At 48.4% G+C, this 20595-nt stretch overlaps 6 protein-coding genes across 6 annotated transcripts; 4 read left to right on the forward strand and 2 right to left on the reverse strand.

The window, feature by feature from the left end:
- Nucleotides 1-469: 469 nt before the first annotated feature.
- Nucleotides 470-2875, forward strand: DFL_007675 (uncharacterized protein; the record flags this gene model as incomplete). Its single annotated transcript, XM_067637292.1, has 1 exon — nt 470-2875. One exon carries the CDS (start codon nt 470-472, stop codon nt 2873-2875), a length of 2406 nt encoding a protein of 801 aa, XP_067488824.1.
- Nucleotides 2876-3539: 664 nt separating this feature from the next.
- DFL_007676 (uncharacterized protein) lies at nt 3540-4004 on the reverse strand (the record flags this gene model as incomplete). The annotated part of the gene is made up of 2 exons (XM_067637293.1): nt 3540-3899; nt 3963-4004. 2 exons carry the CDS (start codon nt 4002-4004, stop codon nt 3540-3542), a joined length of 402 nt encoding a protein of 133 aa, XP_067488825.1.
- Nucleotides 4005-4626: 622 nt separating this feature from the next.
- DFL_007677 (uncharacterized protein) lies at nt 4627-5633 on the forward strand (the record flags this gene model as incomplete). The annotated part of the gene is made up of 3 exons (XM_067637294.1): nt 4627-4664; nt 4741-4852; nt 4935-5633. The coding sequence occupies 3 exons, from the start codon at nt 4627-4629 to the stop codon at nt 5631-5633; spliced, it is 849 nt and encodes a 282-aa protein (XP_067488826.1).
- A 701-nt stretch (nt 5634-6334) lies between these two features.
- Nucleotides 6335-10936, forward strand: DFL_007678 (uncharacterized protein; the record flags this gene model as incomplete). The annotated part of the gene is made up of 6 exons (XM_067637295.1): nt 6335-6503; nt 6608-6723; nt 6818-6895; nt 6955-7460; nt 7512-8702; nt 8761-10936. 6 exons carry the CDS (start codon nt 6335-6337, stop codon nt 10934-10936), a joined length of 4236 nt encoding a protein of 1411 aa, XP_067488827.1.
- Nucleotides 10937-12230: 1294 nt separating this feature from the next.
- Nucleotides 12231-17727, forward strand: DFL_007679 (uncharacterized protein; the record flags this gene model as incomplete). The annotated part of the gene is made up of 3 exons (XM_067637296.1): nt 12231-12320; nt 12393-12699; nt 12761-17727. The coding sequence occupies 3 exons, from the start codon at nt 12231-12233 to the stop codon at nt 17725-17727; spliced, it is 5364 nt and encodes a 1787-aa protein (XP_067488828.1).
- A 1050-nt stretch (nt 17728-18777) lies between these two features.
- Nucleotides 18778-20475, reverse strand: DFL_007680 (uncharacterized protein; the record flags this gene model as incomplete). The annotated part of the gene is made up of 3 exons (XM_067637298.1): nt 18778-19075; nt 19374-19457; nt 19664-20475. 3 exons carry the CDS (start codon nt 20473-20475, stop codon nt 18778-18780), a joined length of 1194 nt encoding a protein of 397 aa, XP_067488829.1.
- Nucleotides 20476-20595: the final 120 nt, after the last annotated feature.

The following is a 20595-nucleotide window of genomic DNA, read 5'->3' on the forward strand; positions in this document are numbered from 1 at the left end:
CTCTTTATACTTGCCTCTTTGCTGTCGCTCTACCGTTCCCGTCTTGCCAATTTCTGCTTTACTTGCCCGACGAGTTCCGTAGTATCTCGCCGTTGCACAATTCCGACTGCTACAATCCCCACCACCAATTACAATCTTCGATCACGCTTCAATGAGCACCAGTCGATGAGCGTCTCCAAAGTGGGTCTGCGCTACCACCCAGAACGACCCACCTTCTCCTCCGCGTCCCATAGGCCCGTTACTACTTCCCTGCGAATACCGGACTGACTTCTCAGCAGCCGAGCTATCACAATAGGCTCCTCTCCGTCTTCGCAGAGTTCGCAGGAACGCCCTCGCTATTATACCGGCTTTCCAGCATTTATATTCGAGAATATTTCCAATTTGTCGAAGATCGCTACCCTGAACCTTTGACATTCGCTTGCGCAGTAATTTGAAGCAAATACCTTTCTTTTGCAATTCGGTTTTCACAATGACTCCGGTTCGCCGAATCCTCCTCGTGGACGCCTACGACTCGTTCTCCAACAATCTCGCTGCTCTTATCCGTCTCGTTACTCATGCCGAGGTTCACACTATCAAAATCGATTCTCATAACAACCAACAATTCCGAAGTTTTCTAAAATCCTTCGATGCGGTTGTTATCGGCCCTGGCCCGGGAACGCCGACAGAGGGTGGGGACGTCGGCATCATCCCTGATATCTATAATTTGCCCGAGGAAGAGATGGTACCGGTCTTCGGGGTCTGTCTAGGCTTCCAGAGCCTGTGTCTTGAGTTCGGGGCTACCATATCACGGTTGAAGGTTGTGAAGCATGGACAAAGCTCCGTTATCCGACACAATGGGAACGATTTATTCCAAAACTGTGGGGAGGTGGATGCCATCAGGTATCACTCTCTGCGAGCCGGGATGAACGAAGCGGCATTGAAGGAGCTGGAGGTTCTTGCCGTTACAGACGATGGACCCGAGGAAAACGGAGAGGTCATTATGGCTGTTAAGCATAAGACATTACCTTTCTGGGGCGTACAGTACCATCCCGAGAGTTGCTGTACGAATCTAGATGGCGCCAAGGTTGTGGCGAACTGGTGGAAAATGGCGACTCGCTGGTTGAATAGGAAGGAACGTATCAGCCAACCACTCCCCGAGGGGTGGGTGGTGCCCTTGGAGAAGCAGAATATATTGGGGATGCCATCGGTTCCAGCTGAACGTCAACTCCTTTATCAGTCTTTCCATGCGCCATGTTTGGACATCGTGGAGCTCTGTGAGCTATTGGAGGTACGGACGCAACAACAATTTGTCATGCTGGATTCATCGGCGAAACATACGGGGCGGTATACGATTCTTGGAGTGTTTATCCCGGAACGGACGGAGACGTATACCTGGAGGGTTGGGGATGATGTCCTGACGTCCGAAACCTTTGGGAAACCCGGTATTAAAGAGGACGCGATTGTCAATACGGAGCCGTCGCCGTACGGGATCTGGTGTGATTTGGCGACGAAGATGGGCGCCTATGGTACTACCGGAGGAGATGAGGAGTGTCCATTCTGGGGTGGGCTTATCGGATATATCAACTATGAGACCGGAGTTTCCACGCTAGGTGTTGATCTCGCCGATCCAAGAGGGGATGAGGGGCTGGGAAGGGAAAAGGTACCGGATTTGAATCTTACTTTCTTCCATAGGAGCATCGTGGTGGATAATATCAGCGGGAAGGTCTGGGTCCAATCGTTTGAGTTGCGTGATGAGGACTGGGTTGCCGGGATGGCCGAGAAGATTAAGCTGCTGGCGGCTATGAGCATTACGCCTACTACTACGCCGCCTAATGAAGTCGCTGGGAACGGAGTGGTGACATTGCCTAGGTCGGCTGCTTCCTCAAGCGCGAGGGCTGATGCAGCGACGACCGTCACCGAACCACTGTTCCCGCCATCAGCGGTCAGGGTTACACAACCGGACAAGGAGAAATATATGGAGAACGTGAGGGTTTGCCAGAAAGAACTAGCAAAAGGAGAATCCTACGAACTCTGTTTGACAGCACAGACGTCGGTTGACCTCGAAATACCCTTTACGGACGGAGAAGAAGACTCCTCGTGGAAGATTTACAAACATCTCCGGAAGAGGAATCCTGCGCCCTTCGCGGGGTACTATAGGGCTGGGGATGTTACGTTGGTATCCAGCAGTCCCGAAAGGTTCTTAAGTTGGGATAGGAATGGAAATTTCCAATTACGACCTATTAAGGGAACCGTTCGAAAGGCGAACGCGGATGGAACGACGGTGACGAGGAGGGAGGCTGAGGATATTTTGAATACTCCTAAAGAACGGGCCGAGAATCTTATGATTGTGGATTTGATCCGGCATGATCTACACGGTGTCCTTGATGGACAGGAAGATGAGGGTGGAGGGGTTAAGGTTTCCAAGTTGATGGGGATCGAAGAGTATGAAACGGTATTTCAACTGGTTAGCGTGATCGAAGGGCGAATGGGGGAGCATATGCGCGAAGAAGGGTTCACGGGGATGGACGTCCTTTATAGGAGTTTACCACCAGGGAGCATGACAGGTGCACCCAAGAAGAGGAGCGTAGAGATCCTTCAAGATATCGAAGGGGACGCGGATGAAGGGGATAACTGCGGTGAAAGAGGGGTTTATAGTGGCGTCTTTGGATACTGGAGTGTCTGCGGAGGTGGAGATTGGAGTGTGGTTATTAGGAGTATGTATAGATTCGATCGGGAGTTTTCTAATGGGGATGATTATAGAAGGGAGGAAGGGATGGATAAGAGGGAAAGATGGAGGATTGGAGCCGGAGGGGCGGTGACGGCTTTGAGCGATCCTGAGGGGGAGTGGGAGGAGATGCTGACGAAGTTGGATAGTACGTTGGCGGTGTTTCAGTAAGTATTTTAAGTACAGTCGGTAAGTAATCGGTGGCGTTCTTTTTTTTAGAATATTTTAGACTTCTTTAACATCTTGTTCTTTGGCTTTGAGATATCCGATGATGGCGACGTTGTATATAAATCAGACGAAACGGCGTTTTTTTTTTTTGAAAGGTAGTATAACGCCGCTCTTGAATTCAACTTCACTCTAAACTATTAATCTTGAGAACAGACCATCGAAGTTTTCATAAACGGGGACGCTATATATGAAGATATGGATCCGAAGAGCTGAACAAATATAAGATACGATTGAATTAAAGGAAGAAGTACTTCAGCCAACGCCGGGAATGAAGGAGGAAAAAGCTGATATCATGCAAGACTGAAGAAGCAGAAGTGCTGGAAGGACATGAGGCATAATAATCAAAAGGCAATAGAATGTACAACTGAAATAGATATCGAAAAGGAAAAGGATCCAAAACCATCCCCTACGACTTCATCCGCTAGGGATGGTGAAACTTGAACTCGTCTTCCACTGCTCCTCCTCCCGCTTATCCGGCGCTGAAAGTCATGTCCGCCGTTTCGAGCACGTTTGGTTGGTTTTTACATTACCGTCCACCACTACGACCTTGTGACGAACCCCACGCTCAGACTAAGCATCCGGCCCCCGATACTGTTGTTTTTGACTTTTAAAAATCACTCTCCTCCTGGAAGAACATCGTGAACGCAATGATCGTTCCATAAATCAACAAGCCGCCGATGATACTCATAACCATGGCGCCCCACTGTATTATACCTGCGTGTGCAAGAACAGCCGGAAGCGCCATGCCCATCAAGACCAAGAAACCGGTTAAGAAGCGACCAAGGTCAAGGATCGAGGAAGCGGAGGAGCCGGAGTCCATGAAGTCATCGTTGTAGGAGGAGGCATAGCGACCGCAGATGGCATTTGGGATGGGTGCTACGAGGTAGGTTGCTACCACGAAGAGGGGGGAGTATTGGCCGTAAAGGGCGGAGGAAAGGATTACGAGGAGGAAACCGATGGCGAGGACCTGGGAGGGGTGTCAGCAATATTCGATAAAGTGTGAGTAGAAGGGAGGTGGAAAGTTGCATACGAAGGAGAGGGCGATGATGGTTTTTAGACCGGCGTGCGGCATGGTGGGCGGATCGGCGGTGGACTCTTTGGGAGTGCTGTTCTGGGGGGATTTCGAAGGCCGAAGTGGGATGGTTGGATTGTCGAGAGAGAGGTACGGTTGGACTTGGTCAAAAGAATAAGGTGCTTTCGAGGACTATATTGATGGAACCATATACCGGAGGATACGTCTATAGCAGCCGCCTGACCTCGAATATCAGACTGGGGTCAGGGAGGTCGTCGAGAGATGGCGGTGAGAATGCGATCGAGGACGGACGATGTGGAGGGTGAGGCTGGGTATGTTTCCCCGACAGGCTGTTCGCCGGAGCCGCTGTGTTGCGAGATGACGCGCCTCCTCTGGAGTCACTAGCCACACAAATTCGCTGACTAAGCTAGACGGTGGTTGCACCGCCACAAGTGCTCCAACACAGAGGCTCGGGCACGTCCCACCAAAGCGACCATTCCAACGGCCGCGTAGACACCTCCCTCCTCCACATTACCACTTCTTGTCATCGGCCATCACCATCTGCTCTGCTCTTCGACGCCCTCCGATATACCGGTACCGCTGTTGGAGCTTCTACTGGATTATCTACAGCTTGGATCGCGGTTCCCACTTACCTTTCCTCTCGTCGTTTCCATAAGCCAGGATGTTTCGAAATAACTACGATAACGACTCTGTTACATTGTAAGAGCTTCATCTGATGATTTGTTAGGATGTGTAAGGATTTTAGATGAAAGCTATGATGTTAATTGGATAATAGCTCCCCGCAGGGACGAATATTCCAGGTCGAATATGCTCTCGAAGCCATCAAGCAAGGTTCTGCTGCCGTCGGTCTGAGGTCGAAAACCCATGTTGCTCTAGTAGCTTTGAAGGTACGACCTAGCTTCCCATGTGCTCTTTCCGTACATGCATATCTCGAGTATGATTTGACGGTTGGAGTGCTATTGAATACAGAGAAATGCCGAAGAACTAGGTTCCTACCAGAAGAAGATCATCCCAATCGATAAGCATCTAGGCGTGGCCCTCGCCGGTCTCTCCCCGGATGCTCGTGTCCTATCCAATTTCATGCGCCAGCAATCGATGGCATCCCGTCTCCTCTACAAGCGTCCCGTCCCTGTTGCTCGCGTCGTAAACGCCATCGCAGATAAAGCCCAGGTCAACACCCAGCACTATGGTAAACGACCATACGGTGTTGGTCTTCTCATCGCCGGTGTCGACGAGACCGGACCCCATCTGTGGGAGTTCCAACCCAGCGGGCAGATACTGGAGTACTTTGGAGCCGCGATCGGAGCTCGCAGTCAGTCTGCTCGAACATATTTGGAAAGAAACTTCGAGTTGTTCCCTGATGTTTCCAGGGATGAATTGGTGTTGCATGGACTTAAAGCTTTGAGGGATACATTACAGCAGGATAGAGAGTTGACCACGGATAACACTAGTATTGCGATCGTGGGGATCGGTGAGGATTTGAAGCAATATGATGGACCGAGGGTTAAGAAGTTTTTGGACCTGTTGGGAGAAGATGGCACGAGGAGTCAGAGGGCAGCGAGACTTGATACCGCTATGGATGTTGGCGGGGATGACGATGACGATGATGAACTGGCGGGGTTGCTAGGGCCAGGGGAGGGGACTAGTGCTATGGATACTACCGAGTAGAGTTTGACATGTATGGCATCTCAGTCGAGGTCCGGTCTGTGAGCCGTTATAGAGAGCACAGTTGATGCCTTCTTATTATTACTAGTAGCTATGCGAATTTATATGGAATGAATTGCCTAGCTCGAGGAGGTAATATGAAATATGCATGTTCACATGATCTCTCTCCTCTCGTAGTATAGTGCAGGGGTTCCAAACCCCTCCTTGGAAAGAAACAACAATGCGATATCTTTCTTTCCCGGAATAACGACAGTGTAGCATACGGACCTGAGTCAGCGGAAGAAACACTGCGGGATTATTACTGTCTTGTTTCATATAACCCGTGATATATGCAAGTGGAGCTGCAGCTCAATGCGCTGTCCATTTGCGTTGAGCGGTCGTTTCAAGGTCGCCGCAATCAACTAAGTCGAGCCTCGAACTCGCCAACTAGAACTTTAGCTCCAAAAGCTCCCCGTCGACGGCATCACCACCATTCCTCTAACGTAGCCACCGATATCAACTTCCCGAAGTCCGGGTCTGCCGTAGTACCAGCATTCTCACCGGGGATAGATATGCGAAACCCACATGTGTACCTTCTCCCGAGTACCTGATTCCATAAACGCGACACAGCACAGTCCCTTTGAGCTTAAAGAGTTACAACAGAGCCAAGCTGGTACCGTTGCGCGCCTTGTCCTCCCATCCCGAACCCCAGTTGGAGCTGCAGTATGCCGACGCCAGATCCACTTTCCTTCACCGCACCCTCACATATACGGGTCCTACTCGCCCCCGTCGGCCGTATAAAGCGAGCCAAGTTCTATGAATTCGTAGAACGATTGCAGGTTGTCAATACCGTTCGGTTGGAAGATGTCAGTCTCGATTCGAGAGGGACAAAGAGTACGTCCGATCTCGTGGGTCTTCCCATGTCCCTCCCTTTTTCGACAATTACTATTGTCATTGGCATTGTCATTTTCTGACAGCTGGAGTGTGGATTTGTGTAGCTACCTTTTCGCCGCTGTCGTTCCCGAATGGTCAGATAATATATACTTTAACGACTTCGTATAATACGGAACATGAGTACCTTGATGGATTGGAGATGCATAGGAGGACCTATATGGTATGCACCCTCTTACTTTGGTGTTAGGATGGAGGCGTGCTCTACGAGGGGCTTTCAAAGTCGCTTAAACTAAGCAGGTCTCCAACGATACCAGGTCATTGCTATCGCCGACTATCACGAGCGGAATTCTGTCGCAGACCTTCGAGCGGGGATTCAAGATTTAAATTTTCAGGTATTTTGATACTAGTTACCTACTCGGTGTTCTTCGATAGTAGTGCTGACGTTCGATAGTACCCAAAAGCTCTGTTGTTCCCATTGGTTATGTTTGATACTCCCATAGGTGACGACCTATTCTCGAGAGATACTCATCTTTGGAAGGAAGACGGCGAGGTATCTTCTAATGTTGCCGAATACCCTAAACTCACGATACCGATACCCTCGAAGTACGAGTCGTCGGTTGCATCGATCAAGTCGGTCATGTCTGACCTTACGGGCTTACTACTTTCCGGATTTGCACGTCTATCGAAGGATTTGCAGACACTTCCAACTATTGAAGCACCGGCATCCGGTGATAATGAACGCCCGAGGCCTAATACTAGGATGTCTTTACCGGTTCCTGGAACGCTTCCAAATCCGGCGCTTTCGAACTTGGGCGTAGGGTCCCGGTTGACTACTATGACTGGGTTTGGAAATGCGAGTATTTCGGAAAAGGAACGGTCGAGAGGGAAGGCGAGAATCAATATTGCTATTGCGAGCTTACATCTTATGGCTGGTTTCGTGACGGATGCGTTTCGAGAGTGAGTTGGGTTTACCTCTGACATTTACGATACATTCTAATCGTGGTGTAGATTCACGGAAGGGGCACTTGCTGCGAAGAATAATGGCGATTTCCTATGGCACGGGAAGGCTTTAGAAGGTCTTGGTGTCTGCTTAGTGATTATGGCATACATGGGCCTCGATCTTCAAATACCCACAGTGGTATTTCCTGCCACGACTCCACTTTCAGAAACGAAATGGAGGTTAAACGGGGCTGTCACTGACACCCTTGAGACGTTGTTCTCGATGATGCCTGAGCTTCTGAATACCATCCTAGGTCTCTATAGCCGAGCTGGTACATTCAACAGTGAGCCAGTACCTGCTCTTGTACAATCCGAGACTATCATCCGGTTCTGCAAGTTAATGGTTGTCGCTCAACAGTGCCATGGGCTTAATGCTAACTCCTTGGGAAATATTGTACTGGGAACCCCTCTTCCCGCCAATCTTGGGAAGCCGCAGTTGAAGAATCTCTCGAGGGGGGATATTGCATCTATGGTGATGAAGGCGTATCCTAATAACCTTCAGAGCCTTACGGTTGTCGATGCCGCGAGTATTCTCGGTGGCATGGCATCGGTGCTTGATAGAATCGAATTCAAGAGGAAGAAGGCGCTCGTAACAAGAGAATTATTAAAGCTTCTTGTGCCTAGTTTGATACAAGCTAGGGTTGTGGGTGCTGCGGAGACGGGACTGCATCCTACGGCATCAGGTGGAGAGGAATTCAGGCCGGCTAGCAGAAATGGGCCGTCGAGGCCGGGGACTCCTCAACCTCTCGAAAGCGAGGGAGGGCTCGATGGCGACGAAGCGGATATCGTTCGAACAAGTCGCCTGTTAGACGACCTTTGCGCTGCATACGGCATAACACACGACACATTATCACAAGCAATCGAAACATCCACGGACGAAGAGAAGAACACATTACTAAGAAAGAACCTTGCCGACGCCAATCACTCTAGAAGCTTTGGTTGGCTGTCGCTGAAGGTTGGGGTTTTGAGGTCTTGCATTCTTCTTACGGAAGCTATTCCGGATTACGAAGCCATATTGCGGTATACGACGAAACTTCTGGAGATTGCGGGGACGGAATTGAGCAAAGGGGAACAAGGGAAGTTGGCGGAAAGTTTTACCAGAACAGTGGGGCTTGCGAGGAAGAGTGGGTTGGATGAAGATATGGGTGGTGTAGCGGAGTATTGGGATGATTACTTGCTAAGGGATATTGAGCTGGTAGAGTATGTTGTTGTCGTCAGTTAAGGGTAACTCTTTTCGTGCTAACGGCAGCTATCATAGATCTCAAACCTGGAAGCCTCCTATCCCTCACGCAGCCGCCGAACTCTCCGCGGTCACCGAAGCCTCAAAGAATCCCTTTATCTACAATCCATTTGCTTCGAAGCACACAACGGTCACTTCGCTCTCATCGACGACGATCAAGACGTTGCTTGTCGAGTCAGAACCCGTTGACTTTTTGATGACGTTACAGAACCCCTTTGATTTCGAGATTCAGATCGATAGTGTGGCATTAGATGTTACGGGTGTCAAGTTTGAAACTTTACCTGCGAGTGTGGTGATTGGCGCCTACCGACAGCATACTTATATCATAACGGGTATCCCCCAAAGTTCCGGTACAATGAAACTTCTCGGTGCGAGGATTAAAGTCTATGGCTGCAAGGAGAAGTTCTTCCCTATCATACCGGATGTCCGGATGGTACCTGTGGACGGTGAGGATAAGATAAAGAAAGTGGGCGTTGGAGCGATGAAACTCGACCATCCACGACCAAAATCGCACATCTCATCTAACTCTAACAACATCCGAGCGAGTCAGATACCCCAACCGAGCTTTGGACCTGATCTCAAACAACTCTCAATCAATGTTATACCCGCTCAACCGAAACTCAGCATCACGCATACCAGCCTTCCTCAAAATGCAATCATGGTGCTCGAAGGCGAGAAACAGGTGTTTACCGTTCACGTTAAAAACGAGAGCGATTCTGTTGCTGTGGACTTCGTGGCTATCAGTTTTGTTGACAGTACGACTGAGCCTGTGACGAATGCGATTTCGCAGAAGCAAGGGCTGCCAGCGGAGGTTTATGAGTTGGAAGTCATTCTTTATAAGAAAAAGGCCTTTGAGTGGATCAGGCCGGAGGAGAAAGTGACTATTAAACCCGGAGGCACTGGGGTTTTCAAAGTCCAGGTGCTGGGAAAACCTGGGTTGACGAGTGGGAAGGTTGTGGTTGATTACGGGTTTATCGATCGAGATGGAGAAAAGAAGAAGGAAGGTGAAGGAAGTGGAGGGTGGTATACCAGAAGAACGGAGACTGATATTACGATCACGGTTAATGCTGCGGTGGAACTTGTGAGGATGGACTTTTTACCGTGGAGCGGAGTGAGTTCATCGTTATTAGCGGAACATCTAGAGACTCAACAATTGCATAACGGGAACGGCGAGTTCAGCAAGTCGAAATTCCCGACAAGAAACGAGCAAGTCCGAGAGTTATTCACACGGTTATCGAATGTCGATAATCCGAGCACTTATGCTTTAGTTCTGATCGATATTCGAAATTCGTGGCCGCATCCTTTAAGGGTTTCTATGGGGTTTAATCCGGCCGAGGAAGATACCGGTACGGGGGATGATATGCGGTTTACGGCTTCGGATACCATACCTGCGGGACATTCGACACGGTTGATATTGCCGTTGAAGAGGGTGTACGTGTCGAATCCTACGGCGCCGATACCGAGTTTGAGTAAAACCCAGCGACAGTATGTGGTTTCTTTAACAAAGGTTTCGCCGGAGTTGGAGAGGGTTACCAGGGAAGGGTTTTGGTATAAAGAGGCGGTTTTGCAGAGGATCAGTGGGATTTGGGAGGAAGTTGGAACTGAGAGGCAGGGAGTTGTTGAGTGTAGGAATTTTAGGATGGGAGGGAGTAGAGGAGTTGATGTTGTTAAGGCTGAGGAGGTGGAGATTACAGTTACTTTGGAAGATGATGGGGAAGCGGGGGATGGAGTGGAGGTTAAGAGTGCGGGGAGGGGAAGGTGGAGTGTTAAAACGGGTCATTTCTTTAAAGTGAAGGTTACGGTGAGGAATAGAGGGGCGAAGAAAGTGAGGTTGATCAGTCGGTTATTACCCTGTTTGAGATTTGTAGGAGGGAGTACCGGAAGCGCGGGGTTGGAGATGACGAGAAGAGCAGGGTTCAACGGGACTTTACAGAAGTCATTAGGGTGGATTAAGGGGGGTGGGGAGGGGACTGTTGAGATGGGGATGGTGGTTATTGCTAGTGGAGAGTATGAGATATTGGGGTGTGTGGAGGAGGTTAAGGGGGATGACTATGATGAGGAGGATGTGGATGACGGGACGAAGAAGAGCAGAGAGCCGTTGGAGGTTGAGCAGAGGCTTTTGGAGGAGATGATTAGAGGGGAGAGGAAGGTGTGGTATGCGAGGGATGTGTGCAATGTTGTTGCTAGTGATTGATTGGCCTTGATATCGATCGATTTGAGAAGCATAAGGCGTTTATTAGGGGGTAATTGTGAAGTCGGGAAAGCTGTGTATATACAAGTCCGCTTTTGAAGTAGTAATGAAAATCGTCTTTTTATAGTACCAGCATGAATTGATATCCCCATAAGGGATACTATGTATATATGTAGTATATCATTTATCTATCCCTCAATGTTAAGATAAAAATTCCATCACACTTGAACGAGGAGACATAGTTGGATTCTTCAGATTAACTGTCTACTATTCGAAAGTATCACCTTAAATTAGAATTATATAGAAAATGTATCTCTAGGATTCGGGTTCCCTAAGATAGATATCTTGGTAAATATTAAGCATCGTCTACATCCGAATTGGTACTTTGTGTTGGATGTGTGGTAGGAGTTAAGACGGTCTAAACGCCGGCTCCCCTGGCCGAAACAGACGTCTCGCTTGGCTCGAAACAAGGTCTTTCGATGTTGGAAAGGCAGCCGGACTGCATAAACCTCAGGTTTAGTCAAAGCATCGATTCCTTCTCCTGCTTTCGAACTTGCATTTGTCATATCCCACGCTCATCGCAAGTGCAGTGCAGTGCAGTGCAGGTGTACGCAATTCCAAGTCAGAGTTCGTTATAGGGGGGCAATATATTCCGCTCCTGCATATCTGTCCTGCAGCTGACAACCAGCCGAATCTCGAGATCCTTCCCGAAGATTCGTCCCTCGCTTCATAACAGGGCCAAAGGAGCCACCCACCTCGAATCCGAGATATACACGTACATACCTTTGATATAGCTATATCTCATATATCCATCCTGAGATACGATACTGAAACCAAGGCCGCGTCATGACTGGTTGAGGAAACTACATACAAGACTGCGAAGAGAGCTAGCAAAACAGGCGGATATAACTGCCTGTGCAGTGTGGCGTATCACAGTTGAAGACGCAGCTCGCTGCTGCTGGCTGACAGTTGGTTAGCTCACGACTCGGCTGTGGGACCTTGGGCTTGGGGGGCACCACCGTGACAAGCCTTTTTCCGAGCCGGGTCTTTTTACATTTCACATTTCACATCTCTTCTCTCTTTCTTCTTTTCCTCATCGCCTAACTACCCGGCTCCATACCTCTAGCTTCGCTTCTTATTCCCGAATAGCTTCATTGCTGCGACGGATACCCCACCCGTCGTCGATACCACACTGAACCTCGATACATCCTCCTTCGCGTAATACGCACTATCTCCTTCTTACTGCACGAAATCATCATACCAAGCAACCGGTAGCTTCCAGTCTACCCGTTCAAAAATGTCCGTGATAGACTACAACTCGCTCCGGCAAACAACGCTCGGCTCCGGAGTTGACGAGGAGGCTGTTACAGTTAACACAAGAGCTTTGGTATGTCGCCGCATTCTCCGTGAAGCCTCATGGCACCTGCATTCCTTCTAACCGATGCTATCCCAATTCTAGATTGATAAGGTCTTAGCGCGGTACTCTGGCGAACACACTACCTTACGAGAATTACTACAAAATGCTGCGGACGCAAGCGCCACACGTGTTGAGATACGATATGAAACCGCAGGCCTGGCACCGGCCGATTCCTCGGTCGATTTAAGTTCTATGACCCCGACGCAAAGGAAGAACGAGGAACTTAAAAGATTGTTGAAAAGCAAGTGCAAGAGGATGTTGGTCAAGAATGACGGTATTCCGTTTCGCGAGGAAGATTGGCAGAGGTTGAAGAGAATTGCCGAAGGAAATCCTGATGAAACCAAGATTGGTATGCTAAAGTCCGAAAGGTAGTTTTTATTGATTTTAAGGCTAATGAAGTTTATGCGTAGGTGCCTTTGGTGTTGGTTTCTACAGTGTCTTCGACGAGTGCGAAGAGCCGTTCGTTTCCTCTGGCTCTCAGGCGATGGCGTTCTATTGGAAAGGGAACCAGTTATTCACAAGACGGGCCAAACTCCCACAGCACGATCCGATGACTACGTTCCTCCTTGAGTATCGACAACCGGCAGATCCACCACCGTTAGTTTCGTTATCCCAATTTCTAGCGACTTCCCTTACATTCGTTTCACTGGAGAAAATCGACCTCTACATCGACAATTACTGCGTCACCTCGATCAAAAAGAAGAAATCGCCAGCCAATCCTGTCAACCTCCCTAGTAGCATTTCGACAGCCCAAAAGGGAACTGGTGCAATGCTCAAGATCGTTAGTGTAGATTCCGAAAGTGTCCAACTCACGGCTGATGTTATGGGGCTTGTGACATACAAGGAGAAACCAAAGCTAGGACAGGCTGTCGCTGATACGGTCACAAGCGGGTTTAGAGGGTTCTGGCAAAGACTTGCACAGCCAGCCGTGAGCAGCAGCTTGAAGGACATCTCCCGCAACGGCTCGTCCGCAAACTTGGTAGAGACGGTGGATCTCTCAAAGGTCACGAGTAGCACTATCTTCATTAGAATAGCTACTGCGAATCTTCAATCAAATGTCAGTTCGACGTTTGCCACCAATCTGGAGAGAGCAACCAAGAAGCCTCCTCCGCGAAGGACAAAGTGCGCTATCTTGACTATGTCGAAAGACGAGTTGGATGCCTCCGAGTCCGTGGATTCGAAGTCCGATACATTCATCTTTGCGAATGTTCTACCCACAAAGCTCGGCAAAATTTTTATCGGATTTGCGACTCATCAAACCACCGCTATCCGGGCGCATTTCGCGGCACACAGTGTCATCCCAACCGTAGAGCGTGAAAGCATCGATTTCAACGCCCGTTATGTGAAAGAATGGAATGCAGAAATGCTTCGCATGGCGGGTATTCTTGCGCGTATCGTGTACTTCTACGAAATGTCGGGCTTGCGTGGTCGGATTCAACCGGGAGAAGGAAAGTATGCGACGGCTATTGACGCATGGAATAAAGTCGCGCCATCGGTGCTGCATATCATGAACATGTTTACTTTCGTGGAGAGCACACCGAGTCCAGTCGTCGGTCAGATTATCGAGGAAGCCTTTTGGCAGTGTTCGAATGTTGTTGAGGTGATCAGTACGAAGGGAATCTTGCCCAGCAACACTGTTCGAATTATTCCAAAGGGTGCGGAGGAAATTAGTAGTTTCCTGTCTGGCATCCCTTTGCTCCCCCCCACCGTTCAAACCGACGCACCCGGGTTCGTCAGGGCTTTGAAGATGTATGGCTTCATCCACGAGTTTTCCCTCAGTGATATGAGGACCGAATTGGAAAACAGGGCTCTGACTGGGGCACAGATGGTTGTCTTCTTGAAGTGGCTAGCCAAGAAGGTGATGGCTGGAGATGTCAGTCAGGAGTTTGTACAAGAGTTGCTGAAGGTCGCCGTTGCTTCGTCGACCAACCCGGAGGAAACGGAGAAGCCAGAAGTTATGGGTGCCCCAGTAGCACTTGCGGGAATCACGAGCTTTGTGACTCCTGCCATTCTCCCACCTGAGATGCCAGTGCCACCAACCTGTATACCTTTCTCCTTGACTAAGACGATGAAACGTGAGGAACTTCAGGCCTTGGGATGGACGGAGTTAGATCTGGTCGACTGGGCTATTTATCTGGTTTCCCCGGAAACTTTGTTGCAAATCGGGATCGAGCATAACATCACTCTTTCTCCACAATTTGCTGCTCATTTCCATGCTATACTCGCCAAACCATGGAAGAAACTCGATCCAAGAGACAAGTCTGCTATTGCGATTGTACTCAAGCCGATATCTTGTGTGCCTTCATCCAAGGGTATGAAAAGACCTGGTGAAGCGTATTTTCCAACCGTCAAGATCTTCAAGGACCTTCCTATCATCCAAAGTATGAACGGTGTCAAAGAAGACTATCTCATGGCGTTGGGAGTTCGGAAAACTCTTGAGCTCTCTCTGGTTTTGGAACGGTTGCAAGCTAAGGGTGACGATACTGCGGCCACCTGGAGCGCTTACGATCTTATCAAATACTTCACCAGTGTTAGCCAAGATATCCCACCTGAAGATATCTTGAAGTTGAAGCAAACTCCTTTCTGCAAAGCAGAGGGTGATGACAAGAAGGTCTACCGCGCCATGGACTTGTTTGTTCCGAAGCCCGAGCTTCGTGAACTCGAATGCCCTATCATCCAATGGCCTGGTGGAGCTCAAAACTGGCGTGGTGGCCAGACTGCAGAGGAGAAATTCGTTTTGAAGCTTGGGCTCAATCAATTCCCCAGCTCCAATTATTTGCTGCAAGTTTTCATCGCCGCCCAGGAGCGAGATGTCGTCAAGGCACATGCAAGACGGGAGAAGGCTCTCAAGTACTATACCACCAACTACGTGCTCAACAACTATAATTACTACCAGCTCGGGGAGCAGAATACCCCGTTCCTGCCATTAGATGGTACGAATTCACGAGCTGGTATCCCAAGGCTTGCCGCGCCAAATCAATGCTTTACTAACCCCCGTGCCGCGGTTTTGGGGGTCTCGATTCTCAGAGAGGATCTTCGGGAACATGCCGCCAAGTTCGGCGTGAAAGCCGATCCATCCATGGATTTCGCAGTTCGAAAACTGATAGAACATCCACCGAACAATCTCGGCGATGCCAAGACTACGTTTGGTTACTTCGCTTCTCGTTTGGCTGAGATCCATTCAACCCACATTGAGAAGCTTGGGAGGTCACCAATTGTTCCTCTGATGAACAATAGACGTTTGAAGCATACGACTCCCAGAAATTGCTTCTTAGGTGACGAAAGCAGTCAGTTCAAGGATGTGTTTGACTTTGTCGATTTCGGCGCGGATGCGAACCCATTCCTGATGAAATGCGGAACCAAGCTTGAGCCTACAATTTCTGAAATCGCATACATGCTTACTCGAGATTCTGAGAGATTACTCGCGTCCTGTGAGACGCCGATTAAATACCTTAATATTCTCAGGAGAGTAGCAGAATCATATCAGGAATTAAAGCAGGATAGAGTTCTGCACAAGGCGATGAAGCACAGCAGATTCCTTTTAGCGACAATCGAAAAGACGGAAAGTGCTAATGAGCTTGTGAATGTGGACGATGATGAAAAGAACATCAAGGAATATCAACTCGCTAGTGCCGATGAGATTGCCATTGTTGACGATTTCATCCTATTCAACATCTTCAGAAGCGATGTTCTCATCTGTCCGCAAGAGGAGGCACTCGAAAGCTTCTATACCGGACTAGGATCGACCCAAATATCCAAGCAGATCGCGCTAGAGTGGACGATTGGCCGAATAATACAGGATCCATCAAAGAGTAAACAGATCCGCGAGCTCTGCTTGGAAAGATGCCGACTCTTCTTCCATAACAACCATTCCCTTGTTAAACACGACATCAAATGGCTTGAATCTAATCTCGAAGTGTGGATTGTTAATTCCATCCGACTTCGTAGGACCCTCAATTCACCAGGGAGTAAGAGCCATGTGGAGAAGACAACTGCCGCCATTGTTAATTCCAAAGATAAGACGAACGCGATTCTCCATGTCACCCAGGATTATAAGGTGTTTGATGTTGCAGCCCAGCTTGTGAAGCTCATTCTTGCGAAACCGAAGCCACATTCTGCGCTTTTGTTGGAGAGCTTGCTCAGTACTGATCTCTATACGCTCAAGAGTCGTGGGTACAATGTTGATCGTATTTTGAGGTTGAAGAAGGAGAACGAGATGAGAGTTGCAGAGGAACAGAAGAGGAGGTTGGAGGCGCAGAGGAAAGCCCAGGAGGAAGCGGAGAAGTTGCAACAACAGAATTCGCACGCTATTTCGATAAATGGTGGTGAGAAACCACCTCCGTATCCGAATGACGAGCCTATTCCTGGGTTGTCTACTACTCCAACCCGTCATAGGATGCCGGGTGCCTTCTTCGACTCTCCCGAAGACAATAATCGGGGTCCCCCACCATTGGAAACCAGGTTTGAGGGGAAGAGAGGAGGGTTGTTCAATAGGCTCCGGACTGGGCTTGGTTTCGATCGTGGTGACGATGGTCTTACATTCGGTTTTCCAGATACCCTCGGGGGACCGCTCGGGGGACCGCTCGGAAGGCCGACTTCGACTACACAACAGGGTAGCGGCTGGGAAGGCGAGGGAGGTGATTTCAAGGCAACTTCTCAGGAAACTCTCGATCGAACTCTCAAGGACGCCATTGGTGCCTTGAAGCCGTTCGGGAGTACCAACATCTTCTCACCTCCCCAGACCAACGAAGTCAAGGAGCAAAACACCTATTGCGACGCACGCCCTCATACGGACCTCGTACGAGTTTCTCAATTCCCCAATAGCGTTGATTTCTTCATGACCAACAATACCCCGGAGAAGGACAAGCAGGATTTCGTCAACAATCACTATCAAGATCTCATCTTGTTTAGTTCGGTAATTGCAACTCTGGCGCAAAAGGTTTTCGAAATCCCACTCAAGAAGATCCAACTCTACTACGAAAGCTCCAGAACCATCGCCTTCAATACCAGTGGCAGTTTGTTCTGCAACTACTCATACTTTATGCAATTGCATGCCGGGCCGATGAAATCTGGGTTAAGCACTGCTGAGGCGGACACGATGACTTATTGGTATGTGGTTATGTGTCATGAAATCGCACATAACCTGGTACCGGACCATAGTGCAGCCCATTCGTACTATACCGAAAGTTTTGTGACGCATTATATGCGTAGATATATCAGCGCGATGAGGAAAGGTGTTGAGAGACCGAATGAAAAGAAGCCGGAACGAACTACACCAGGAACAAACAGAATTCCGGTCAATGTTCATCATGGTGGCGGACCTGGTAACGGGCCGACGACGAGTGCGCAGGGAGGAGGCGGTTTGGGGTGGTTCTAGGCGCGCCCTAATTCGCAGTTTGACGGCGCATTTGGCGATGATGGTGCTGTGACTGGGGAAAAGAGGAAGAGGAAGTAGAGGGAAATAATTGTTCACTCTTTAAAAAGGAGGTTATATGTGTTTTTTTTTTTTTTTTTTTTTTCTCAAAAAAAGATTTTGTATTACACCGCAACCCTATATTCTTTTTTCCACCTGCATTGTTTTATGGAGTTTACAGGAGAGATTTTTTGTTTTTCTATCATGTATACTTAGCGCAGAATCTGTTTATGGCGTTTTAGAATTGAGGGGGGGCGGTTGAGAATGAAAAAAAATGCATGAATGATTTGAATACTCTGCAGCTTTATCCAAGATTAAGTTGACATTCTCTTATAATCAACGACGTATAAATTATAAAACCGCGAATGATAGGTATTCTGAATCTAAATCAAGTAATTTCTATAGCATATATACTCGAATTAGAGACGAAACCAAAAGGTTAATTAATAAAATACAGATCTAAAATAAACCGACCCTCACTTATCATCACACCAGCCGAATGATCAGGCGCAAGGGCAGTACATAAGTTTTCCCCGGTTCGCGAACCGGTTCCGGGATTTTTCTTTCCAATTCCTTCACTACCATTCCCCCGATTTTTCGAAGTGTGAGATTTGGTGATGATGATTCCGTATCCGGTACGTGAAAGGTGTAAAAGTCTCAGGGCATCTGGTCATTGGGTAAAATGCATTCCGCCGATCGAAAAGGAATCGGAAATCCCCGTAAGAACATTTCCCCAAGGATAGCCCATTCGTATCTATCATTCTCAAATGAAAAATCCAACAGCCGTTTCCAATCCCCCTCCACCACATCCTTCGGTAAAAACGGCGAAAACAGCAGTTCATCAATAAACCCACATTAGTAATATCCTAACTCCGAAGTATCTTTAAAACGTCAGTATAATCCCTCCGGTTGACGCGTAAATCCTCATCATCATCTTCGAATACCCTTTTGCCAGGTCAGTAACGATGAGGTAGTCCCTTTCGGTATCCTACAACTCTTTGTAATTCCTCTATACTAGTCGCTGTGTAGTCGGTCGAAGGTGTAGATGTTGTAGGAGGTTATGAGGCCGGATTTGGCGGTTACCCCGAGGAAAGTGTGGTAGTGGGTGGGACTGAGGAGGTTGTGGAGGCCTTGGTGTTTCCAAGGGTGGCGGTAGGTGTATCTGTGCCGTTTTAGGGATTCGATTTTGTAGATGAGGGTTTTCCAGGGGGTAGGCGAGGCTGGCGGAAATTTGGTCAGGGAGGGAGGGGAGGTTGGAGAGGATTTCGAGGTGGAGTTCGGCGGGGAGGGAGAGGAGAGGGCATGAGGGGTTCTGGAGGGGTTGGGAAATCATTGTTCTTTTGAAGCTTTGAGCATTCGATTCGATATATTCGCTTCCTCGACTGTTAAGGAGAGAAATCCAGATCTTAATGTTCAAATTGTTATAGGTTATCCCCAAGTCTTTTTGGCAACGTTCTTGCATATAGGCCCAGGCGCAGGTTAGGACTGGTTCCAAGGCTGGTGCTGTCCTGCAGTTGTGAATATTAAATTCCTCTCCCCTCAGCCTCAGATGTTGCATTTTGAACCGTATAACGGTTAACAGATGCATCGACGGGTAAATTCCAACGCACTTTTGCTGCACCTTTGGCGAGGTATCTCGGGCGAAGCTTTCCAAGGACCCGGAGCCCGGGGTAAAATGGCATGTCGAGGAGGTCCTAACGTTATAACATGTATCTTGTAGATGAAGTCCAACAAATAGTTTCTTAGTGAGCTCACACCCGTCTTGCCTGCCAGACCAATGAAGCCCTAACATGTATCTTTGAGAACATTCAAAAGTCTCCCATCCTCAGATATTCTTACATCCGGATGGCAAAGATATGTCCAAAACCAACATTCCTTACAATCGCCTTCCCGAACATACCGCACAGCGAGGTATACATAATGATCCTTCTCCGTATCAAGATCTGATTTTGATTTCATGGCTACAATCAGGCTGCTGACAATATCTTCGAGTAACTGTCGAACCGTAAGACCTCCTTCAACTAAGAAGTTAACAGGTTTAGCAAATATTACGTCTGGGTAATATTCGTCGCGAAAATGAATTGCGGTTAGAATATCAAGTTTATCCAATGGAGCCGTCAGCCGTGGGATTTCGTCGCTCAATTCTCGTTCCTCGACAGGTAAGATTGAGAGATCGCGAATACATTGTTCATCGAGAATAGTGCTGTTTGAGATATCCAAGACATTAGGTTCGTCGTCGGGTGGTGGTCCGAAATTGTATTCTTTTCCGTAGGCGTAGTAGTTCTTGTCCAAAACATAATGATATGCTATAACTTGCTCGGCTACTATTTTGCACCTGATTTCCGCAACAGTACTTGGTTGTCCGGTTATGGGATTTGGCGGTGGTGTCCATGCTTCGGTTAGGTTGAATATTTGATGAATAGAGATCAGTTCAGAATGGTGGTTCTGCAGTGGCGTATATCGAAGGAGTTGAAAGTATGGGTCGGTGAGAATGATGGATTTCCAGAGGAGGCATACTTTACTAGCGGACACCTGTGATATAATATTATCGGTAAGGTATGAAAGGATCTCGAAGTGGAGCTCTGTGGGGAGGCTGTTTATTCCTTGTGCATCCAATGGGACGAAATTTTTCCCGGTCCGTGGCCATTTTAGCCTCGAAGTTCCATTTTTTGTCAATAAATTTCTTTCCCTGGTGATATTCCATGTATTCATCCTGTTACTAGTCGAATGTAGCGGCGCTTTTGAAAATGTAGTAGAAACATATGGTGATGCGGATTATTTTCTGTGCGGGGAATTTGCAACCATATTGATATCAGGCGGGCCAAGAATCGA

This window comes from Arthrobotrys flagrans, assembly GCF_004000055.1.
Source record: "Arthrobotrys flagrans strain CBS H-5679 chromosome Unknown unitig_8, whole genome shotgun sequence".
Lineage (NCBI taxonomy): Eukaryota > Fungi > Ascomycota > Orbiliomycetes > Orbiliales > Orbiliaceae > Arthrobotrys > Arthrobotrys flagrans.